Genomic DNA, 19348 nt, shown 5'->3' with positions numbered 1-19348 from the left:
TCCTGGAATCCAGCTGCTCTAGCTCAGACATGCAAGCAGAGGATGTGTGCTTAGCTAAACAAAAACCCTTCACTCCTCCTGAATACTCTTGGGATGTATGATGTAATTTGCCTAGGCATGGAAGTAACTGAAAAAATGCAAAAAATTTAAAACGAGACAATATATACTTTCTTACCTATTTATGAATGCTAGTAGCAAAAGGATTAAAAATAGTCAATGTTGGTTAAGAGAGTGAAGTTCTGCTTTAAGTTTAAACAAAGTATTAACAGATGTGCATAAAATATCAAGATGATGAGATGTGAATTATGTGCAATTTTTATAATTAATGGATTAAACAATGTGGTTCCCCATCTATATAACACATCTAGACTGTCAGTGGATTATAATTGCCGCCAGTAATGTGTTATCCTGGAAACACTGACCTCGGAGTAATCAGCCGGGTTTGGGCAGTACTCGTCAGATTTCACTGCGCTCAGCTCAGGTATAGGAGGTCTCCAGGTCACATCTTTCAAGTAGGCTTCTCCCTGTAAGATTCCAAGAAAGTCTCACACTGACACCACGCATTCCTTACAACAATTTTTAGGTGGATTATGGGTTTTCTTATTTTAAAATGGCTGTAAACCCTTCCATATACCCAGTGAAGTAACTGGCCTCAGGTAATAACACAGAGATGAAACAAATCCTCCTACATAAGTTGTACCTGTTTATCTGCAGTCTTCTCTACATCTGTTCAAAGTGCAGAATTTAATGACGCTTAGTTGAATTACTAATATGGAAGAGTGCAAAATCTGGTACATCTCTGCATAGGAACCAATCAGCTACCGTGTTTTTTTGTTTCGTTTTTGCCAACGCTTAAAGTGGTTGTAAAGCCTCAAGGTTTTTCACCTTAATACATTATGCGTTAAGGTGAAAAACCTTCTATGCTGCTGCTCCCCCACAGACCTCTCACGGGTACTCACCAGGGAAAGCTGCTTTCCGCTGGGGCACGTGATGAAGAGGAGAGGCAAAGAGCGCCAGCATCTCTGAGTGGTCTCTGAGCGTCTCTGGTGCCCCCCGCGCCTCTGGCAACATGTGCTACTGCACAGACAAGCAGTGGCTGTGCAGTGCATTATTTCCTATGGGGAAACTCGTTTTTATATATGACTGCTTTGGATTACAAGCATTCTTCTGGAATTAATTATGCTCATAATCTAAGGTATTACTGTACACAAATGAATGGTAGTCTGTATTCTTTAATGCATCATTAAATGTATTTTTTTTTTAATCAGAGCTTCTGTACAGCAGAGCTCAAACTGGGGGAGGAACAAGATCCATATTTGTTACTTAAAGCGGGGTTCCACCCTAAAGTGGAACTTCCGCTCATCGGAACCCTCTCCCCCTCCGGTGTCACAATTGGCACCTTTCAGGGGGGAGGGGGGTGAAGATACCTGTCAAAGACAGGTATTTACACCCACTTCCTGCGCACTGTCTGCTGGGACACACACGGGTTCCTATTGCGCTGCGCGGCTCGTGCATGCGCAGTAGGGAACCGGGAAGTGAAGCCACAATGCTTCACTTCCTGATTCCCTCACCTAGAATGGTGGCGGCAGCAGCCGAGAGCCGAGCGATCGATCGGCCTCGGCTACCGGCTTTGCTGGACCCTGGGACAGGTGAGTGTCCATTTATTAAAAGTCAGCAGCTGCAGTATTTATAGCTGCTGGCTTTTAATATTTTTTTCACAGTGAAATCCCTCTTTAAAGGAGTTGTAAAGGCAGAAGGTTTTTTATCTTAATGCATTCTATGCATAAAGATAAAGAGCAGTCTGTGTGTAGCAGCCCCCCTAATACTTACCTGAGCCCCCTCTCTGTCTAGCCATGTCTACGAATCCCCTGGCTGACTGGGATTCTCCCCTCTGATTGGCTAAGACACAGCAGCAGCACCATTTCTAAATTGTCGCTATTTTTTGGTTCATAGCGCAAAAAATAAAAACCGCAGAGGTTATCAAATACAACCAAAAGAAATCTGTATTTGTGGGGGAAAAAGGAGCTCAATTTTGTTAGGGAGCCACGTCGAATGACCGCGCAATTGTCAGTTAAAGCGACGCAGTGCCGAATCGCAAAAAGTGCTCTGGTCTTTGGGCAGCCAAATGGTTCGGGGATTAAGTGGTTAAGCAGGAAACAGAAATGGTATATAAAAACAAATATGTATATATAAGTGAAAAACATTCACAGAAAGACACTGAATAAAAAAATAAAAAAAAAACATAGAAAAGAACTTACTGGAAAGGGGTCACACCTGCTTGCAATTTCAACGAGTATGATGGCATAGCTGGAATTAAAATAATACCATTGGTCAATTTTTTTTAACCAATAAAATAAATGTCAAGTTTGAAAGTTTTTATGTGATATATCTCCATTTAGGATTGGTTTATACCGATCGGACGTGGCTCGATTTTAGAGCCCATCTAGAGCCTCTATCTGTTGGGGACTGTTAATTTCATATAAGGAGGTAACAAATTCTCTCCCTGATTATTAATCCTTGCTGCGGGATATTTATATAATTTTTTTTACTGTTTTTTTGGGGGGATTTTAATTTTATTGGACAGCCACCTTTCAGATAACGGTGGAGGTGCAATTCATTTGTTGATCCCCCCCTACCCCCCCCCCCCCCCCCCCCCCGTTTTGATATCACCTGCTTGATTATTATTTTGGGAAAAGGTATAGGGTGGCTCAACTCATCCTAAATATTTTTACACTATCCTGGCCTTTCCATATGTGATTTTGGAAATTTGGACAGGTCAGGACTCCTACTTGGAATTTTAAATTTTTGTTTTAATATTATGTCTCTATACCCTTTAACTTTGATTGTTTGGATTAGTGATAGTCCATTTACAATCTTAGGTTAGTTATAGGGTTGCCCGTTTATTATTTAACTTTTGGATGTTATTATTAGAGACTATAATTTTTACACTGATTGCATTTATTTAACCATCATTTGAACATTGTACAGACTGGGCATGTCTTTGTAATTTTTGACGTGCCATTGTTATTTGAAGCGCATTCAGTTCTGTTTAATTGTACGTGGTCGAGAAGTGCAAAGGTTAATTCCTCTTGCGCTCTGTGCCCAAGATATGAGGATTTATTTTGATTTTACTAGATTATATTTATTTTATGTTATTTCCATCTAATTTTTAATGTCAACAATTAAGTGTTATAAAGAATTTGTCCACCAGGTGTCACTCCGCTTATTTGTTGAGTGTGTCACCATGGTGGTTATTAAATCCATTTCCACAATACATGTTTAGATAGATGCATTTTACTAGGGATCCTTGTTTTCCTTTTTTGGACCCGGACTGTTGTGGTCTGGATTACAGGTTGGATGCTAGGTTATTCTGTTTGTTTTTTGGATTAGACTCTTTTTTTTATTTTTCATTTTATTCCACTCATGTTGTTTAATGCACATGCGTGGAGGCTGATCCTGATCAGATCCCATCCATACGTGCTGCCGTATCTTGCGAGTTCTTTAGTTAGTTACCGCGCAAGTCCATTAGTGGACTGCAGCTCAGAATGAGGCTTGGTTGGGTCTCCATGGTACAAAGGGAGGTGACGCAGCGCGCCGCCCGTGCCCCTGGATGACGTAATTCTCTTACAAAACGCGTAGGGTGGAGCGACGTGCTGACATCACCTTGTGTTACTGCTAGAAAATCCAGAAGGACGGGTTTGTCCGAACGTGCACCAGCTGGCACTTCGGACTATAGGCGTTCTAATTGATGGAACACTGTAAGTGCAATATTTTGTTTTTAATTTTCCAATAAACTTGAATCTATTTTAAACTATCGGAACATTTATTTTATATATGCCACGGGTAACCTTCTGTTGGCTTGAATTACCAACGAGGAGATTTGAAGGATAGCAAGAGAGTTGGGGGTCTGTTGGAGATCAGCTGTGCCTGTATTACATGTTCTCACTGATCCTCTGTAATGGGGGATCATGGACATCTGGTAAGAAGAGATTTTCTCTAAAGTGGTGGTGGAATAATACAGCTTTGGTTCATCAATAATTGAGGATGCGCTTCATTTGTGGATGGACATTTTTCCTAAGTTTTGCACGAGTGGATGTTATATTTTCAGGACCTGTTACACATGACATTTTTTTTGATTTGTTTGGAATTTATACAATAATTCTATTTACACGTTTCACTTTTTTTTTCATTATTTCTCATTTATGGTTCACAGACTTTTCACCTTGGTGCTTTGAGACTGCTGCCTTAATTACTATATTTACACACCTGCTCACTTAGTCTATTCATATAGATCTGTGAATGGTTTCATTATTGATGTGTTTCATTTATTAAGTCAAATTATGGTTTATATTTTTATTTGTTTAAATTCAGATTTAGCGCAATTCTATTTTTCTTTTTTTTTAAATCTAGATCACATGATATCTAGCTACCAATTGACCTATTTGAGATATCGAATAACGTTTTCTTAAAGCGGAGGTCCACCCTAAAGTGGACCTTCCGCTCATCGGAACCCTCCCCCCCTCCGGCGCCACAATTGGCACCTTTCAGGGGGGAGGGGGGTGCAGATACCTGTACAGTACAGGTATTCTGCACCCACTTCCGGGATAGCTCTCTGTGGAAAGGGGCGTAGATTACGCCCCTTTCCGCAAGTGCCCCGCTGCCTGCTGGGAAACACACAGATCCCAGAGGCAGCGGGGACCGTCCTTATTGCGCAGCGCGGCTCGCGCATGCGCAGTAGGGAACCGGGAAATGAAGCCGAAAGGCTCCATTTCCTGATTCCCATACCCAAGATGGCGGCGGTAGCACCCGACAGACGATCTAGAGATCGGCTTCGGGTGCCGACATCGCGGGAGCGCTGGACAGGTAAGTGTCACTATTTTAAAAGTCAGCAGCTGCAGTATTTGTAGCTGCTGGCTTTTAAAAAAAAAAAAACGCGGAGTCCCGGCGGACTACCGCTTTAAGTGGGCATAGCCATTCATCTCTTAGAACTGCAATATTGTAATAATAAGTCCATGGGTACATACCAGGAGGTGATACAAATCTTTTTTACAGCTGTGTTTTTTAAGAACTTTTTGTAATAAAATATCAAAATCATTTTAAACAGGTATATGTTTTGTATTTTTTTAAATTTGATACCATGAAAGTCTCATCTTTATGTTACCTATAAACATCAGCAGCAGGTGTGGGTACTATACAGCTGCTGTCACTCTGGATGACCTCTGGGGGGCAGTAGATGTGTGCTAGCTTTTTCTCCATCAGCTCTTTAAGCTCATCTCTTCTAAAGACCATCAGCCCATAATCTGGAAAAGTAGACAGTGTATTGTTTTGGTGAAATTAATACCTGTTATTATATATTTTAAATATAAATGATACACACATACAATGTATACAAGCATATGTATTCTATTAGCATGTGTGTCAAAAGGCCTATGGAATTATTTTACACTATGGAGTTGATTTACTTAACCACTTCAATAACTGCGGGCATTTTCACTCCCTTCCTGCCCAGGCCAATTTTCAGTTTTCAGTGCTGTCGCACTTTGAATGAAAATTGCGCGGTCATGCAACACTGTACCCAATTGCTATAAACAAAAGAAGAGCAACAAGTTTGAAACAAAAAAAAAACGAATTTTTTTTAACTTGCTATAATAAATATCCCATTTAAAAAAAATAAAAAAAAATAGTTTTCCTTACTTTAGGCCGATATGTAATCTTCTACATATTTTTGGTAAAAAGAATTGCAATAAGCATATATTGATTGGTTTGCGCAAAAGTTATAGCATCTACAAAATAGGGGATAGTTTTATGGCATATTTTTTTACTAGTAATGGCGGCGATCTGCGATTTTTATCATGACTGTGACATTGCAGTGGACATATACGAAACTTTTGACACCATTTTTGGACCATTAGCATTTATACAGCAATCAGTGCTATAAAAATGCACTGATTACTGTGTAAATGTCACTGGCAGGGAAGAAGTTAACACTAGGAGGCGATCAAGGGGTTAAATGTGTTACCTAGGGAGTGATTCTAACTGTAGAGGGAGGGGACTCACAAGGGGAGGAGACCGATCGCTGTTCCTAGGTACTAGGAACACACCATCGTTCTCCCCTCACCAGACAGGATGTAGATCTGTGTGTTTACACACATAGGGGGTTATTTACTAAAGGAAACTCCACTTTGCACTGCAAGTGCACTTGAAAGTAAAGTCGCTGTAGATCCGAGGGAGACATGCAAGGAAAATAAAAAACAGCATTTTAGCTTGCCCATGATTCAATGATAAAATCAGCAGATCTTCCACTTATTTCAGATCTACCCCTTAGATTTAGAGCAAGTGCACTTGCAGTGCAAAGTGGATATGCCTTTTCGTAAATAACCCCCATAGAGCCACGTCCTGCTCTGCTATCAGGCAATCGCAGGTGCCCGGCGGACATCGAAGCCGCTGGGTACACGCATCGGGAAGCCGAGTACGTCATATGACGCCCGCCCAGGATGGGAGATCCCTCCTGCGGATGTCATATGAATATGGGCAGGATGTGAAGTGGTTGGGGCAAATAGACTGTGCACTTTGCAAAGTGCAGTTGCTCCAGAGCTTAGTAAATGATCAGGAGTTCTGCTGACTTCCATCATCCAATCATGTGCAAGCAAAAATGCTCTTTTTTTTTAAAATTTTCCATGCATGTGATTGGGTATTCTTTGCGAAGTGAAGCTTTACCTAATTTATTAAGCCCTGGAGCAACTGTAGCTGCAGAGTGCAACCGTCCGGTTGTCTTTAGTGAACCCCTATATGTCCCACATGACAGAACCATACCTGAGATCTTGCAAACCCAGCGATCATCTATAACACAGTTGCGGGAGGTCAGCCTTCCATGATAGATTTTATGTTGGTGAAGATACATCATTCCTCGGGCAATGTCCGTGGCAAATGAAAGTCTGTAACAAGACAGAAATAATTATTTACTGTCTCCTAGAAGCTGACACAATTAAGCATCAAATTAACATCCTATAATGTGCCTATCGCTCACACCGTATGTTTTGTGCTACAGTATAAAATTAGGCACACCTGTGGACATGGTGGTGAGTTAGCCCCCAATAGTAATAGCTGCCCTTTGAAGACTTTGAGGTAAGCACACTGATGCAGTGTGGGAAATGCAGCAATTCCTGTGCGTTTTCCGCACCGCATAGCAATGTGTTCATGCAATCTGCTGTGGGTGTCAATTAAAAGTTGATGACACCCCAAAAGCAGGTTGCGAAATGCAGTACATTTGCTTTAACTGGATCACAAGAGTGTAAACCCACACTATCCAATTCCAGTACGAACAAAAAAAAAGCTGCCCACACCTTTTTCATGTGTATGCGGTGTGAATTTGCTCTATTTAAATGAATGGACTCAAATCACACCACATAGAATCGCGTGTGATTCCTGTGCAAATCATATGCGGTGTGCAGTGTGAACTGAGTATCACTGTGTTTTAATGGAAGAACCTGTAGACTAATACAGTAAAACCTTGGTTTGAGAGTAACTTGGTTTGAGAGCATTTTGCAAAAATTTCTCATCAATTTTGACTTGATATACAAGTAGCGTCATGTCACAACTGAGTATAACAGAGAAGAGAGGCGCCTCTAAGTGTAGCAATATTATTACATTTAATGAAGGTACAACATTTAGCAACATATTGCTATACATAGAGACGCCTCTCTTCTCTTTTATATACTCTGTAACTCCTGCTGAATTTTGCTTCTAATCCCCTTGTGGAGGCTGCTATTTATGGATGGACATTTTATGGATACACAACCTATCACATTGCTATAATCTTTTTTTTCATGGACTATAAACTGAAGGATTTATGAATAAATGGTCGTGGAACAAATTATTATTATTTGAGTTTCCATTATATCTTATGGGGAAATTCGCTTTGATATACAAGAGCTTTGGATTACAAGCATGTTTCTGGAACTAATTATCCAAAGTTCGCAATCCAACATTTTACTGTACTTGATTTATGTCATGTGATCATGTTAGATGCCTGCTGTGCTTTGAGACACATAAAAACAAAGACATTAACCACTTCAGCCCCGGACCATTTTGCTGGCCAAAGACCAGACCACTTTTTGCGATTCGGCACTGCGTCACTTTAACTGACAATTGCGCGACGTGGCTCCCAAACAAAATTGACGTCCTTTTTTTCCCACAAATAGAGCTTTCTTTTGGTGGTATTTGATCACCCCTGCGGTTTTTATTTTTTGCGCTATAAACAAAAATAGAGCGACAATTTTGAAAAAACGCATTATTTTTTACTTTTTGTTATAATAAAAAATTTCCCCCAAAAATATATAAAAAAAACATTTTTTCCCTCAGTTTAGGCCGATACATATTCTTCTACATATTTTTGGTAAAAAAAATCGCAATAAGTGATTATCGATTGGTTTGCGCAAAAGTTATAGTGTTTACAAAATAGGGGCTAGTTTTATGGCATTTTTGTTAATAATTTTTTTTTTACTAGTAATGGCGGCGAACAGCGATTTTTATTGTGACTGTGACATTATGGCGGACACATCGGACATTTTTGACACATTTTTGGGACCATTGTCATTTATACAGCAATCACTGCTATACAAATGCAGTGATTTCTGTGTAAATGACACTGGCAGTGAAGGGGTTAACCAGTGGGTGGCAGTGTAGGGGTTAAGTGTTCCTAGGGGCGTGTTACTAACTGTTGGGCGCTGGGCTTTCTTTTAGTGAACACTGATCTCTGCTCCAATCACATGGAGCAGAGATCAGCGTCACTTGTTGCTAGGCAGAACAGGGAGATGCTGTTTACAATGGCATCTCCCAGTTTAGCCGCCCCGTGACATGATCGCGGCTATGCCCGCGGTGATCAAGTCCGCGGGACCTGTGACCGGGCTCACGGGGGTCCCGACTGGCACATGAGTGGGCCGCCGGCGGCGCACTCATGATGGCAGGGCGGCAAATTTAAAGGGACGTACAGATACGCCCATTTGCCTGCCCGTGCCATTCTGCCGACGTACATTGGCGTGCGCTGGTCGGGAAGTGGTTAATACTCCTATTTTCTGTGCACATAGTGAAAGCTTACCTGAAGCCCCAGTTTAGAGGAACATCATCATTTAAGAGGACATCCGTCAGGCTGCCCTTAGGACAATATTCCGTGATGATGAAGATGTTTCCTTCTGTTGATCCTCCAATGAACTTACAGAGATTCTGATGATCAAACTTCCTGCAAAATCAATATCAATTTAGTCACTGGAGAGGTTTTCGGGTCCCCATAACCTAAACTGAACACTGATAGCATCATCGTAGCCTACTGAAAGCAACAAAACATAAGAAATGGCCAAGAAAGGCCATCTTCATAAGGACACGGTCCTGCAGCCATGATTAAGCCCGGGTTCACACATGTGCGTTGCGAATTGAAGCTCCGGTTTCACTGCGAAGATAAAAATCAGTTGTTCAGAGGCTCCTCTGCGTTTTAGCTGCGGATCAGTGAGCAGGGAGAGGGGGGAGGTGTAGTGAGGAGAAGGAGAGAATTTGTGTTCAGAACGGAATGCATCTGCGAATCAGATGTGTACCCATAGAAGATAATGGGTTGTAATTCGCACCGCAATGCCCAGAAAACGCACACGTTTTTTGTGCAATGCACAGTGCGAATGCAACACACATATGTGAACCAGATGCATTCAAATGAATGTATTTTAAAATGTCCTGCGGATTGGATGCGGTGTAAGCCGCATCTAAATCGCATAGGTGTGAACGGGGGTTAAAGGATAAGTTCACCTTTTGTAACATGTTACATGTTACAAATGCACTGACCCCCCCAAATCCCCGTTTTGACGGCGAGCAGGGGAGCTTATTGCAACAATCTAAAGAAAGTTTTCTGCGGGGTGTGTCCAAGATGGCCGACTGAGCGGACGCACTTGCAGAGAGCTCCGGCCGACCATCCACTGAAAACGATCTTTGCCCTGCAGATACCGCACACGGCGACGCCTAACCCCGCGAGCACGGACCCGGGAGGGGATGACCAAAGGCAGAGGCAGTTCCGGTTGCCGCAGAACCCCCGCATCGGCCAAATCGAAGCCGAGGCCTAGCTCCGGCCTGTCTCCAGACCCGAAGCCTGCGGCCCGCATGGCGTCTCCGCCGGAAGATCCAGACCCGGCGCTGTCGGAGCAATCCAATTTCACGGCGCCGATGCAGGCTATCACCACCTGCCAGTCTACCCTGACGGGTAAGATTGAGTCGGTCCAACTTGATATCAGCCTTATACGAAGGGATATGGACTCGTTCCGCGCTCGGCTGATGGAGGCGGAGCGGCGGGTGGGCGAATCTGAAGAGTGCTGCGGGATCATTCTGGGACACTCAGAACGCTGCAGACCAGGGTGAAGATACTGGAAAGCAGGGCGGAAGATTCCGAAAACAGAAATCGAAGGAATAATGTTCGCATTGTGGGACTGCCTGAGGGGGCGGAAGGAGTGGACCCCCACACCTTCACGGAAAATCTGCTTCGCGCACTCCTGCCCCAGGCATCTTTTTCACGTTTTTTTACTGTGGAGAGGGCACATAGAATGCCTGCCGTCCGGACCATCCCGGGGGCTCCTCCACGCACATTTATTCTCCGCCTTCTCCACTTTCGATACCGCGATTTGGTGCTGCGGGAGGCACGCAAGGTGGAGGCCCTTACCTATGAGGGGGCGCGCTTGATGATCTTCCCGGACTATTCCATCGATACCCAGAAGCTGCGCCGGTCCTTTGATCAAGTTAAGCTGAACCTCCGCAATAGACGCATTAAGTACAGCATGTTGTTCCCGGCCCGACTTCGTGTGCAGGATGGTGAAACGGTTCGCTTTTTTACATCGCCGGAGGATGCTGCGACCTGGCTGGACACTTTGCCAAGGAACCGGGAGGATCGGTGAGCCGCCCCTGAGGTGATGTTTGATTGCTTTACACCCGTATCCTAATTTCAATTTGCACTGAGCCCCCTCCGGACTCGTTGACAAAGGGCTGGCTTGCACCCCGCTTCACTGTTGAGGGGGTGTTATTTTGTTTCCCGCTTGACTGCCTGCTGTTCCTGATGTGCCTAAGCTTACCCTAACTCTGACTTTCACTTGTTGATGGAGCTCTGTCCCCATTGTTTTGCAACAGTTCTCCCTTCAGGATTGTGCCCCCGGTTCTTGCCGGGTGAACTTAGATAATCATGCCTCTGCAGGGCCCTTTTATCCGACAGATGGACTGGGCCGGACTTGCAGTGCTCAGACGGTTGCACTCATGGTGCTCATCTCTCCATGCACCCCCATGGTAGATGCCAGGGAAGTTTGGTTTGGGATTAGGACACGCCGAAGTTTGGGGGGTGATGTCGGGGTGGGGGGTGGGAGGGGGAGGGGGGGATTACGGTTAATGTGTTCAGTTACTCCTTTTGTATGCATTATTCTCAGTTTATATGTGTATTGCTGGGGTCAGATTCTTGGTACATGCTTTCAGTGTCAACGGAGGAATATTGGGAATGTCTATTTACTGCTGTGGGGGGTGGTGGTGTTCGGGGGGGGGGGGTGGGGGGGGTTGGAATTTGTAGACTATCGGGCGGGTCCCTGGGTGGCGGGTTGTGGTTCCAGGGAGGCCGTGTGCTTTTATACGAGATGAGTTCATGGCTCCATTGACCATTCTGTCCTGGAACGTGCGAGGCCTAAATTCGAAGCTCAAGCGTTCCCTGGTATTCACATATCTCAAGCAGTACTCTCCACAGATCTGCATACTGCAGGAGACTCATCTGACAGGTGGGAAGATGCTAGCCCTTAAGAAACCCTGGGTTGGGGCATATTACCACTCTACCTACTCGGTGTATGCCAGGGGGGGTCAGTGTCCTGGTACATAGATCTCTTCAGTTCAGCCTGTTGGATCTCCATTTGGACCCGGGGGGCAGATATGTAGTACTCCATGCAGTGTGTAATGGGCTAGAGATGCTATTGATCGGTGTTTATGTTCCCCCGCCAGCTACCATGGAGCTCTTGAACAAGTTGACCCCTATAATGGCACTCTACCCTGGTGCTGGAATATTGTTGGCAGGTGACTTCAATATGACCCCGAACCCCTCTCTGGACAGGTTCCGGATGGGGGTGGGCCAGAGCTCCTCACTCATGGCCTGGATGGACCTCTATGGGCTCACTGATATCTGGCGGTGGAAACATCCTACTGATAGACAATACACGTGCCACTCCGCCACTTATGCTTCCTTTTCGAGGATTGACCTGCTGTTGGCAGACGCCTTGCTACTGCCCCGCACAGTCGGTGTGGAGATCCTGCCCAGGGGTATATCAGATCACGCTCCTATGCTGCTGCGGCTCGAGGTGGGCCCCAACCTTGGGCCCACCTTGTGGCGGCTTTCTGGATACTGGGTGGCGGATGAGCGGGTTGCCCCGGGGGTGGAGGTGGAGTTGGGGGCTTACTGGGGGTTGAATGGTGGCACCGCGACGTCCACGGTGCTCTGGGATGCCTTCAAGGCTTACGCCAGAGGTCAATACCAAATTGCCATTTCCAGGGCCAGGAAGCATTCTAGGCTGGCACTGGCGGATGCGGAGGAGAAGGCGCAGGAGCTGGAGAGAGCTTACACGCTGGGGGGTAACGGAGCATCCTATGCTGCCTTACAATCGGTGCACAGGGAGATCGCCTTGCTCAGGACAGAGGGTAGTAGGAAGATATTGTTGGCCCAATCACAGCGCATTTTCGAACAGGGGGAGAAAACGGGCAGACTCCTGGCCTGGTTGGCAAAAGAGAGGGCTTCAGTGGCGCATATAGCCAGGATTAGAGGGGAACGAGGTGAGGTGATATCAGACCCTTCTCAAATTAACGCTCGCTTTGTACAATATTACAAGGCCCTTTATGCTCCCAGGGAGGTTTTTACTCCGGAAGCACTTGGCCACTTTCTGGACCGAGTGGACTTCCCGCTGCTCTCTGATGCTGACCGTAGCCGCCTGGAGGCTCCGATCTCTCTTGAGGAGGTTCAGGCGGCTATTGCCTCCCTCAAGGTGTCAAAAACTCCGGGCCCAGATGGCCTACCGGCAGAGTTTTATAAAACACACGCAGAAATACTTGCACCGCGGTTCCACAGCCTACTTCGCACTATGTTAGTAGAAGGGAATCTACCACCCACTATGTCCGAGGCGGTGATTGTCGTTATCCCCAAACCGAATAAGGACCCTGAATGTTGCTCCTCCTACCGCCCGATTTCCCTGCTTAATGTCGACGCAAAAATCGTGACAAAGATTTTGGCAAATCGGCTTAATTCCGTAATCTTGACCCTAGTCCACGGTGATCAAACGGGCTTTATGCCGGGCAAAGGCACTGACATTAACATTAGACGCCTATATACTCACATATCTAGGGCTAGGGTTGGGCAGGGGCAGGGAGTCGTTGCATCGCTCGACGCGGAGAAAGCGTTTGACTCTGTTGAATGGCAATTTCTCTGGGGAGTTTTAGAACGCTTTCACTTTGGCCCTAAATTTATATCCTGGATTCGGCTGCTTTATAAAAACCCCGTTGCCAGAATTCGCACCAATGGTACGGTGTCTGCGGAGTTTGCGCTGGGTAGGGGCACGAGACAGGGGTGCCCTCTGTCCCCTGGCCTCTTCGCGCTGGCAGTAGAACCCCTGGCCATACTTTTAAGGGCATCGGAGGAATTTGAAGGGCTGAGGGTGGGCCCCCTTAGCCCAAAAAATATCGCTATATGCGGATGACGCACTCCTGTACCTCCCTGATGCATCCGTCTCCCTACAACAGGCCTTGTGTATCATGGAGGAGTTTGCTTCCTTCTCGGGGATTAGGATCAACTGGGATAAATCCTTGCTGTTCTCACTCTCCCAGAACCCTCGGGACGTGACCACGCCGACGCCACTGAAATTTGTTCACAAGTTCAGATACCTGGGGATAGTGGTGCGAGGGAATCCCAAACAATATCTAGCTGACAATGTATACCCAATCTTAGATGACCTGATTGCCAAGTGCCAAATGTGGAAGTCTTTGCCCTTATCACCGGTGGGTAGAATCAACCTCTTAAAAATGACCTTTTTGCCAAAGTTCTTGTATGTCTTTCGGAACACCCCTACCCCGATCCCAAACTCCTTCTTCCTCAGGGCTGATCGGGTGATCACTTCGTTTATTTGGGCCGGACAGGTGCCCAGGGTGGCGAGGACTGCCCTTCAGCTGCCTCTCTCTGCTGGGGGACTGGCCTTGCCGTGCCTGAAACAGTACTACTGGGCAGCGGTGCTGGTGACGGTGCGGTGGTGGTTTGTACAATCGCGGTCCAATCCGTCGGTCAACCTAGAGGCGGCCATTCTGGGGTCCTATGCTGCACTTAGTAATCTGGTATTCAGGGGCCCTAAAGCCCACCCAACAGTCACGTCAACCATGGCAACGACGGTGCGTGTGTGGATGCAGGTGTCGAGGAAACTCAACGGCCCTCTTGAGGTCTCACCCCATATGCCGTTATGGGGCAATCCGCAGTTGCAACATTTCAACTCTATCCCAGATCCTGCACTGTGGGCCAAATATGGCATTACGACCGTACAACATGTTATGCCTAGGGGGGTCCTCCTCAATTTTGACACCCTCAAGACGGATTTCGGGTTACCGAATAAAATGTTTTTTCGATACCTGCAGCTACGCCATGCGACACGGGCCCAATTCCCTACCCCAATCTCTATCTGCTCACACCAGATTGAGAAGTTTCTCATTTCCAAATACGCGGATCGTATCCTCTCCTCCTTGTACCTAAGGCTCTCCACTTCGGAACCCGTGGAAGAGTCTGCGCTTTTTCGCAAGTGGAGGCCTGATCTCCCATCTCTGAGTGGGGAGGACTGGCAGGAGGGGATCCAGACTTATATCCCCCGGATGATCTCTGCGCGAGATAGGTTCATTCAACTGAAGTTTCTTCATAGGGCCTACTACACTCCACAGAGACTCTCGAGAATATACCCACTGTGCTCCGATAGATGTCCGAAATGTGACGCAGCAGTTGGGACATTTATGCATGTAGTGTGGGAATGCCCAGCTATTCAGACCTTCTGGAGGGAGGTGGTGGGGGTTCTGAATTCGGTAGGGGGTCTCTCGGTGGGGATGGACCCTGTGGTCCTGCTTTTGGGGGTGTGTGACGGAGTGGCGGTGGGTACACATAAACAACTGTTTGTATTCTATGCGGCATTTTATGCCAGGAAGACCATTCTCCTTAATTGGAAGAAGGCTGACCCCCCTGAGATCTCTCAATGGAAAGGGTTGATTGACTCCGCTCTTCCATTATACAAACTGACGTATATGAGTCGGAAATGCCCGTCCAAATTCGACAAGATCTGGGGTTGCTGGGTGGGAGTATAGATGGTACGCTCTGAGGGTGGTTGGTTATGGGATCTATGATATTCTCTTGCATTTACTTGATCAATTATGGTACTGGGGGACGAATGTTGTATCGCTATGGTCTACCTTTTCCTATGAGCTGCTTCCGGGAGCCTGGCTTCTGGTCTCTCCCCCCCCTTTCCCTTTCCCCCCCCCCCCCCTCTCTCTCATCCTCCTTTTTTCCTTTTACTCAATTCCCTCTCCTCTGCTTTTTGACCTGCACCGGTTGACATGTAATGTCTGATAGACCGATTGTACACTGAACACTATGTTATGTTGTATTGTACCAATGATTGTTATTTTTTCAATGGTGATAAATAAAAACATACCTGTTAAAAAAAAAAAGAAAGTTTTCTGCAAATGAATAGACTACAACTACCGGAAGCATTTGCGGCTGTTGGCTTGTAGTTATCATTGAACTGTAGGCACTGTTGAGCGCTGTGGTCATTCATTTATTCTTCATGTCAGTGTGAAACTGTCTGCCCATACGATGTACAGGCTGACGGCTCACACTGACAGTCTGCATAAGCCCTGCATCTGCTTTCAAGGCTCATAAAAAAAAAGAAGTAAAGTAATAAAAATAAAAAAAAGTATTTACATTTTTTTTACCTGCAAAAAATGTGCATTTATTATTTTTTTTCAATAGTGTTTTTGACCATCAGAACTTCCTCTCTGGATAAATTATTCAGATTTCTTTTGCACCTGTATTTTGTACAAGGCGCATTAGTGCACGTGTGCCCTGACTATGGACATGAAAGTATTTACATAATCTTAACGAGCAGTAAAGCCTAGTACACCTGATGATTATTGTTTTTTTTTGTTTTTTTTGCATGCTAGTCTCACATCAAAAATGAAGAGGTTACTAAAGCATGAAAATTCACGTATGACAGAATAAAAATTTGGAAGTGATGTCATGTGTTGTAGTGTATTTGTATTGTATTTTCAGACAAAAACTCTGCTGACTAAACAAATATCTTACAAATATCTTACAATCTGGCATCATACCAGAAAATTTTTTTTTGCCTCGGTGTATACTCAAACTCACCGGACATGCTGTACTTCTTTCCTAATTGTTTTAGTGATGGTAAAATTCTTCTTATATATTCTTTTTACTGAAACTATCCGCCCATCACTGGAAGAAAAGACAGCAGCCTGTTATTGCAGTAGATTACAGTGATAATTTGTCATATAATATATTGTTTATGGGAAACATTACCTGAAAAATGCAAAAAAAAAAAAAAAGAGTAAATGCTGTACTCATCAGCAGCTATTTCTGATGGCGGATAGGGCTGCTAAAGATAAATTATTGATCTCCAAACCCAGTGATAGGACTTCATATGACTTCACCACTTCAGCTCTGGAAGATTTACTCCCCTTCATGACAAGGCCATTTTTTGCGATACGGCACTGCGTTATTTTAACTGACAATTGCGCCATTGTCGTGCGACGTTGTACACAAATAAAATGTATGTCCTTTTTTTGGTGGTATTTGCTCACTGTTTTTTTTTTTTTTTTTTTCCCGCTATAAACAAAAATGAAAAATAAATATATATATATATATATATATATATATATATATACTGTATATGTATATATGTGTATATGTGTGTATTTCTTTCTGCTATAAACATATCCAATTAAAAAAAATTCAAATTTCTTCATCAATTTAGACCAATATGTATTCTGCTACACAGGAATCTGTGAAACATGCCGGCTCCTCTGCATATCCAAGCATCTTTTTTCTTATATTTACCATCAATTCATGGTCAAAATATTATGATGACTATGTGATTTTTATCTGATATTATGTAATAAAATTTTATATTTTCTTAAACTAAACTCTGGTGTATATTTGCTCACCTTGGTAACAAACTTCTATACCTCCAATTAAAATCCCATTATCCCTGAGGGTGCAGTGTCTCTGTCTTACCTTCTCTTTTTATCTATTACCAGGGATTTGAAGATACTTGTCTGTTCCTGGAAAGTGTCCAACAACAAACCTATATGTATTCTGCTACATACTTTTGGTTAAAAAAAAAAAATCCCAATAACCGTATATTGATTGGTTTACGCAAAAGTTATAGGATGGGATATTTTTATGGAATTTTTATTTATTTATGTATTTTTTTACTAGTAATGGCAGTGATTGGTGACTTATAGCGGGACTGCAATATTGTGGCAGACATTCGGACACTAACTGACACTTTTGACACTTTTTGGGATCCAGTAACACTAATGTGATCAGCGCTAAAAAATATGTACTATCACTGTACTAATGACACTCGCAGGAAAGGGGTTAACATCAGGGGCGATCAAAGTGTTAATTGTGTTACTATCCTGTGTTTTAGACCCCTTTCACACTGTGGGCGTTTTTTCAGGCACTACAGCTCTAAAAATAGTGCCTGTATAGCGCCTGAAAAAAGCGTCTCAGAGGGCTTTCACACTGGAGCCGTGCTCTGGCAGGGCGCCACAAAAAGTCCTGCCCGCAGCTTCTCCAACGCTGCTCCCCATTGAAATCAATGGCGCAGAGCTGAGATACCACTGGCAAAATGCCGCTTCGGTGGTATTTTGCGGGCGGATTTAACCCCTTTTAAGCCAGCAGCAGGGGGTCAAAACTACCCCGCTAGTGGCCGATTAGCGCAGCTAAAAATAAAGCTGCTTTACCGCTGATGCCCTAGGCTGCTCGGTGTGAAAGGGGTCTAAGTGTACAGTGGGAGGTGCTTTTACTAGTGGAAGGCATGGATCGGTGTCCCTTGTGAAGCCTGACTGGAATACTCCAAGGACATTGCTAAGTGAGGCCTAGTCATTACTGTTCACCATCACAAATTCTGAGCTCAGAGCTACTGCGTGAGGGTAGAGAAAGAGCATGTGGGGGGGTTTGAATAAGAGAAAGAGCTCACTCCTTTGACAGTGGAGATGAGTAGGGAATTGACTAGGCCTCACTTAGCAATGTCCTAGGAGTACTTAGCAATGTCCTGGTAGTGTTCCAGTCAGGATTCATGAGGTATGTATATGGCCTACACCTATCTTTAGTCAGAGCTGCACAGTTTGTTTTAACCACTTCAACTCCAGAAGATTTACCCTCTTTCATGACCAGGCCATTTTTTGGGATACAGCATTGCATTATTTTAAAGCAGGGGTCTCAAACTGGCGGCCCTCCAGCTGTTGAGAAACTAGAACAAGATCATGCGACGCTGTACCCAAACAAAAATTATGTCCTTTTTTTCCAACAAAGAAAGATTTCTTTTGGTGGTATTTGATCACCACTGCGTTTTTTTTTCTTTTTTGTGCTATAAACAAAAAAACTGACAATTTTGAATAAAACAATGTTTTAAAAAAATCAAGTGATACATTTAGGCCAATATGTATTCTGTTACATGTTTTTGGTGAAATAAAATCCCATTAAGCGCACATTGATTGGTGTGAGCAAAAGTAATTGCGTCTACAAACTATGGTGTGTGTATATATACTGGAATTTTTATTTATTTATTTACTTACTAGAAATGGTGGTGATCAGTGACTTATTGTGGGACTGTGATATTGTGGCGGACATTCGGACACTAACTGACACTTTTGACACTTTTTGGGAACCAGTGACAATAATACATTAGTGCTAAAAATATGCACTGTCACTGTATTAATGACACTGGCTGGGAAGGGGTTAAACATCTAGGGCAATCAAAGGGTTAAATGTGCGCCTAGCCAGTGTACTGTATTGGGTGCTTTTAATAGAGGAATTAATAGATTTTATTCCCTGCTTTGATGGAAAAAAAAAATCTATTACTTCCCCACTAACAGGACAGGGCCCTGCCTTGTTTACATAGGCAGGGCCTTGTCCTGTGTAAATTCATAACGATTGTCAGGTGTCGGTGATAATCCCTTGGCCAGCACCTGGTGATCGACACCAGCTTTGTTTAATCACAGCATGGTCAGGTCTTCTGTGGCACGCACGTGCCCC

At 44.4% G+C, this 19348-nt stretch overlaps 1 protein-coding gene across 1 annotated transcript in view; it reads right to left on the bottom strand.

Annotated features, from left to right (window-relative positions):
• Nucleotides 1-19348, bottom strand: part of LOC143926533 (atrial natriuretic peptide receptor 2-like) — an 89865-nt gene that overhangs the window by 44263 nt on the left and 26254 nt on the right. Inside the window, exons 7-12 of the mRNA XM_077450336.1 lie at nt 16436-16522; nt 9098-9238; nt 6814-6935; nt 5162-5300; nt 2259-2307; nt 423-524 (exon numbers count right to left, since the gene is read on the bottom strand). Coding sequence (XP_077306462.1) covers nt 423-524; nt 2259-2307; nt 5162-5300; nt 6814-6935; nt 9098-9238; nt 16436-16522 — 640 coding nt within the window. The remainder of the gene's footprint in view (nt 1-422; nt 525-2258; nt 2308-5161; nt 5301-6813; nt 6936-9097; nt 9239-16435; nt 16523-19348) is intronic.

Source organism: Lithobates pipiens, unplaced genomic scaffold, assembly GCF_037356315.1.
Source record: "Lithobates pipiens isolate NorthernLeopardFrog02 unplaced genomic scaffold, aLitPip1_a1.2 Scaffold_23, whole genome shotgun sequence".
Taxonomy (NCBI): domain Eukaryota; kingdom Metazoa; phylum Chordata; class Amphibia; order Anura; family Ranidae; genus Lithobates; species Lithobates pipiens.
Note: the sequence above shows the minus strand (reverse complement) of the source record. Positions and strands in the feature narration are given on the sequence as shown.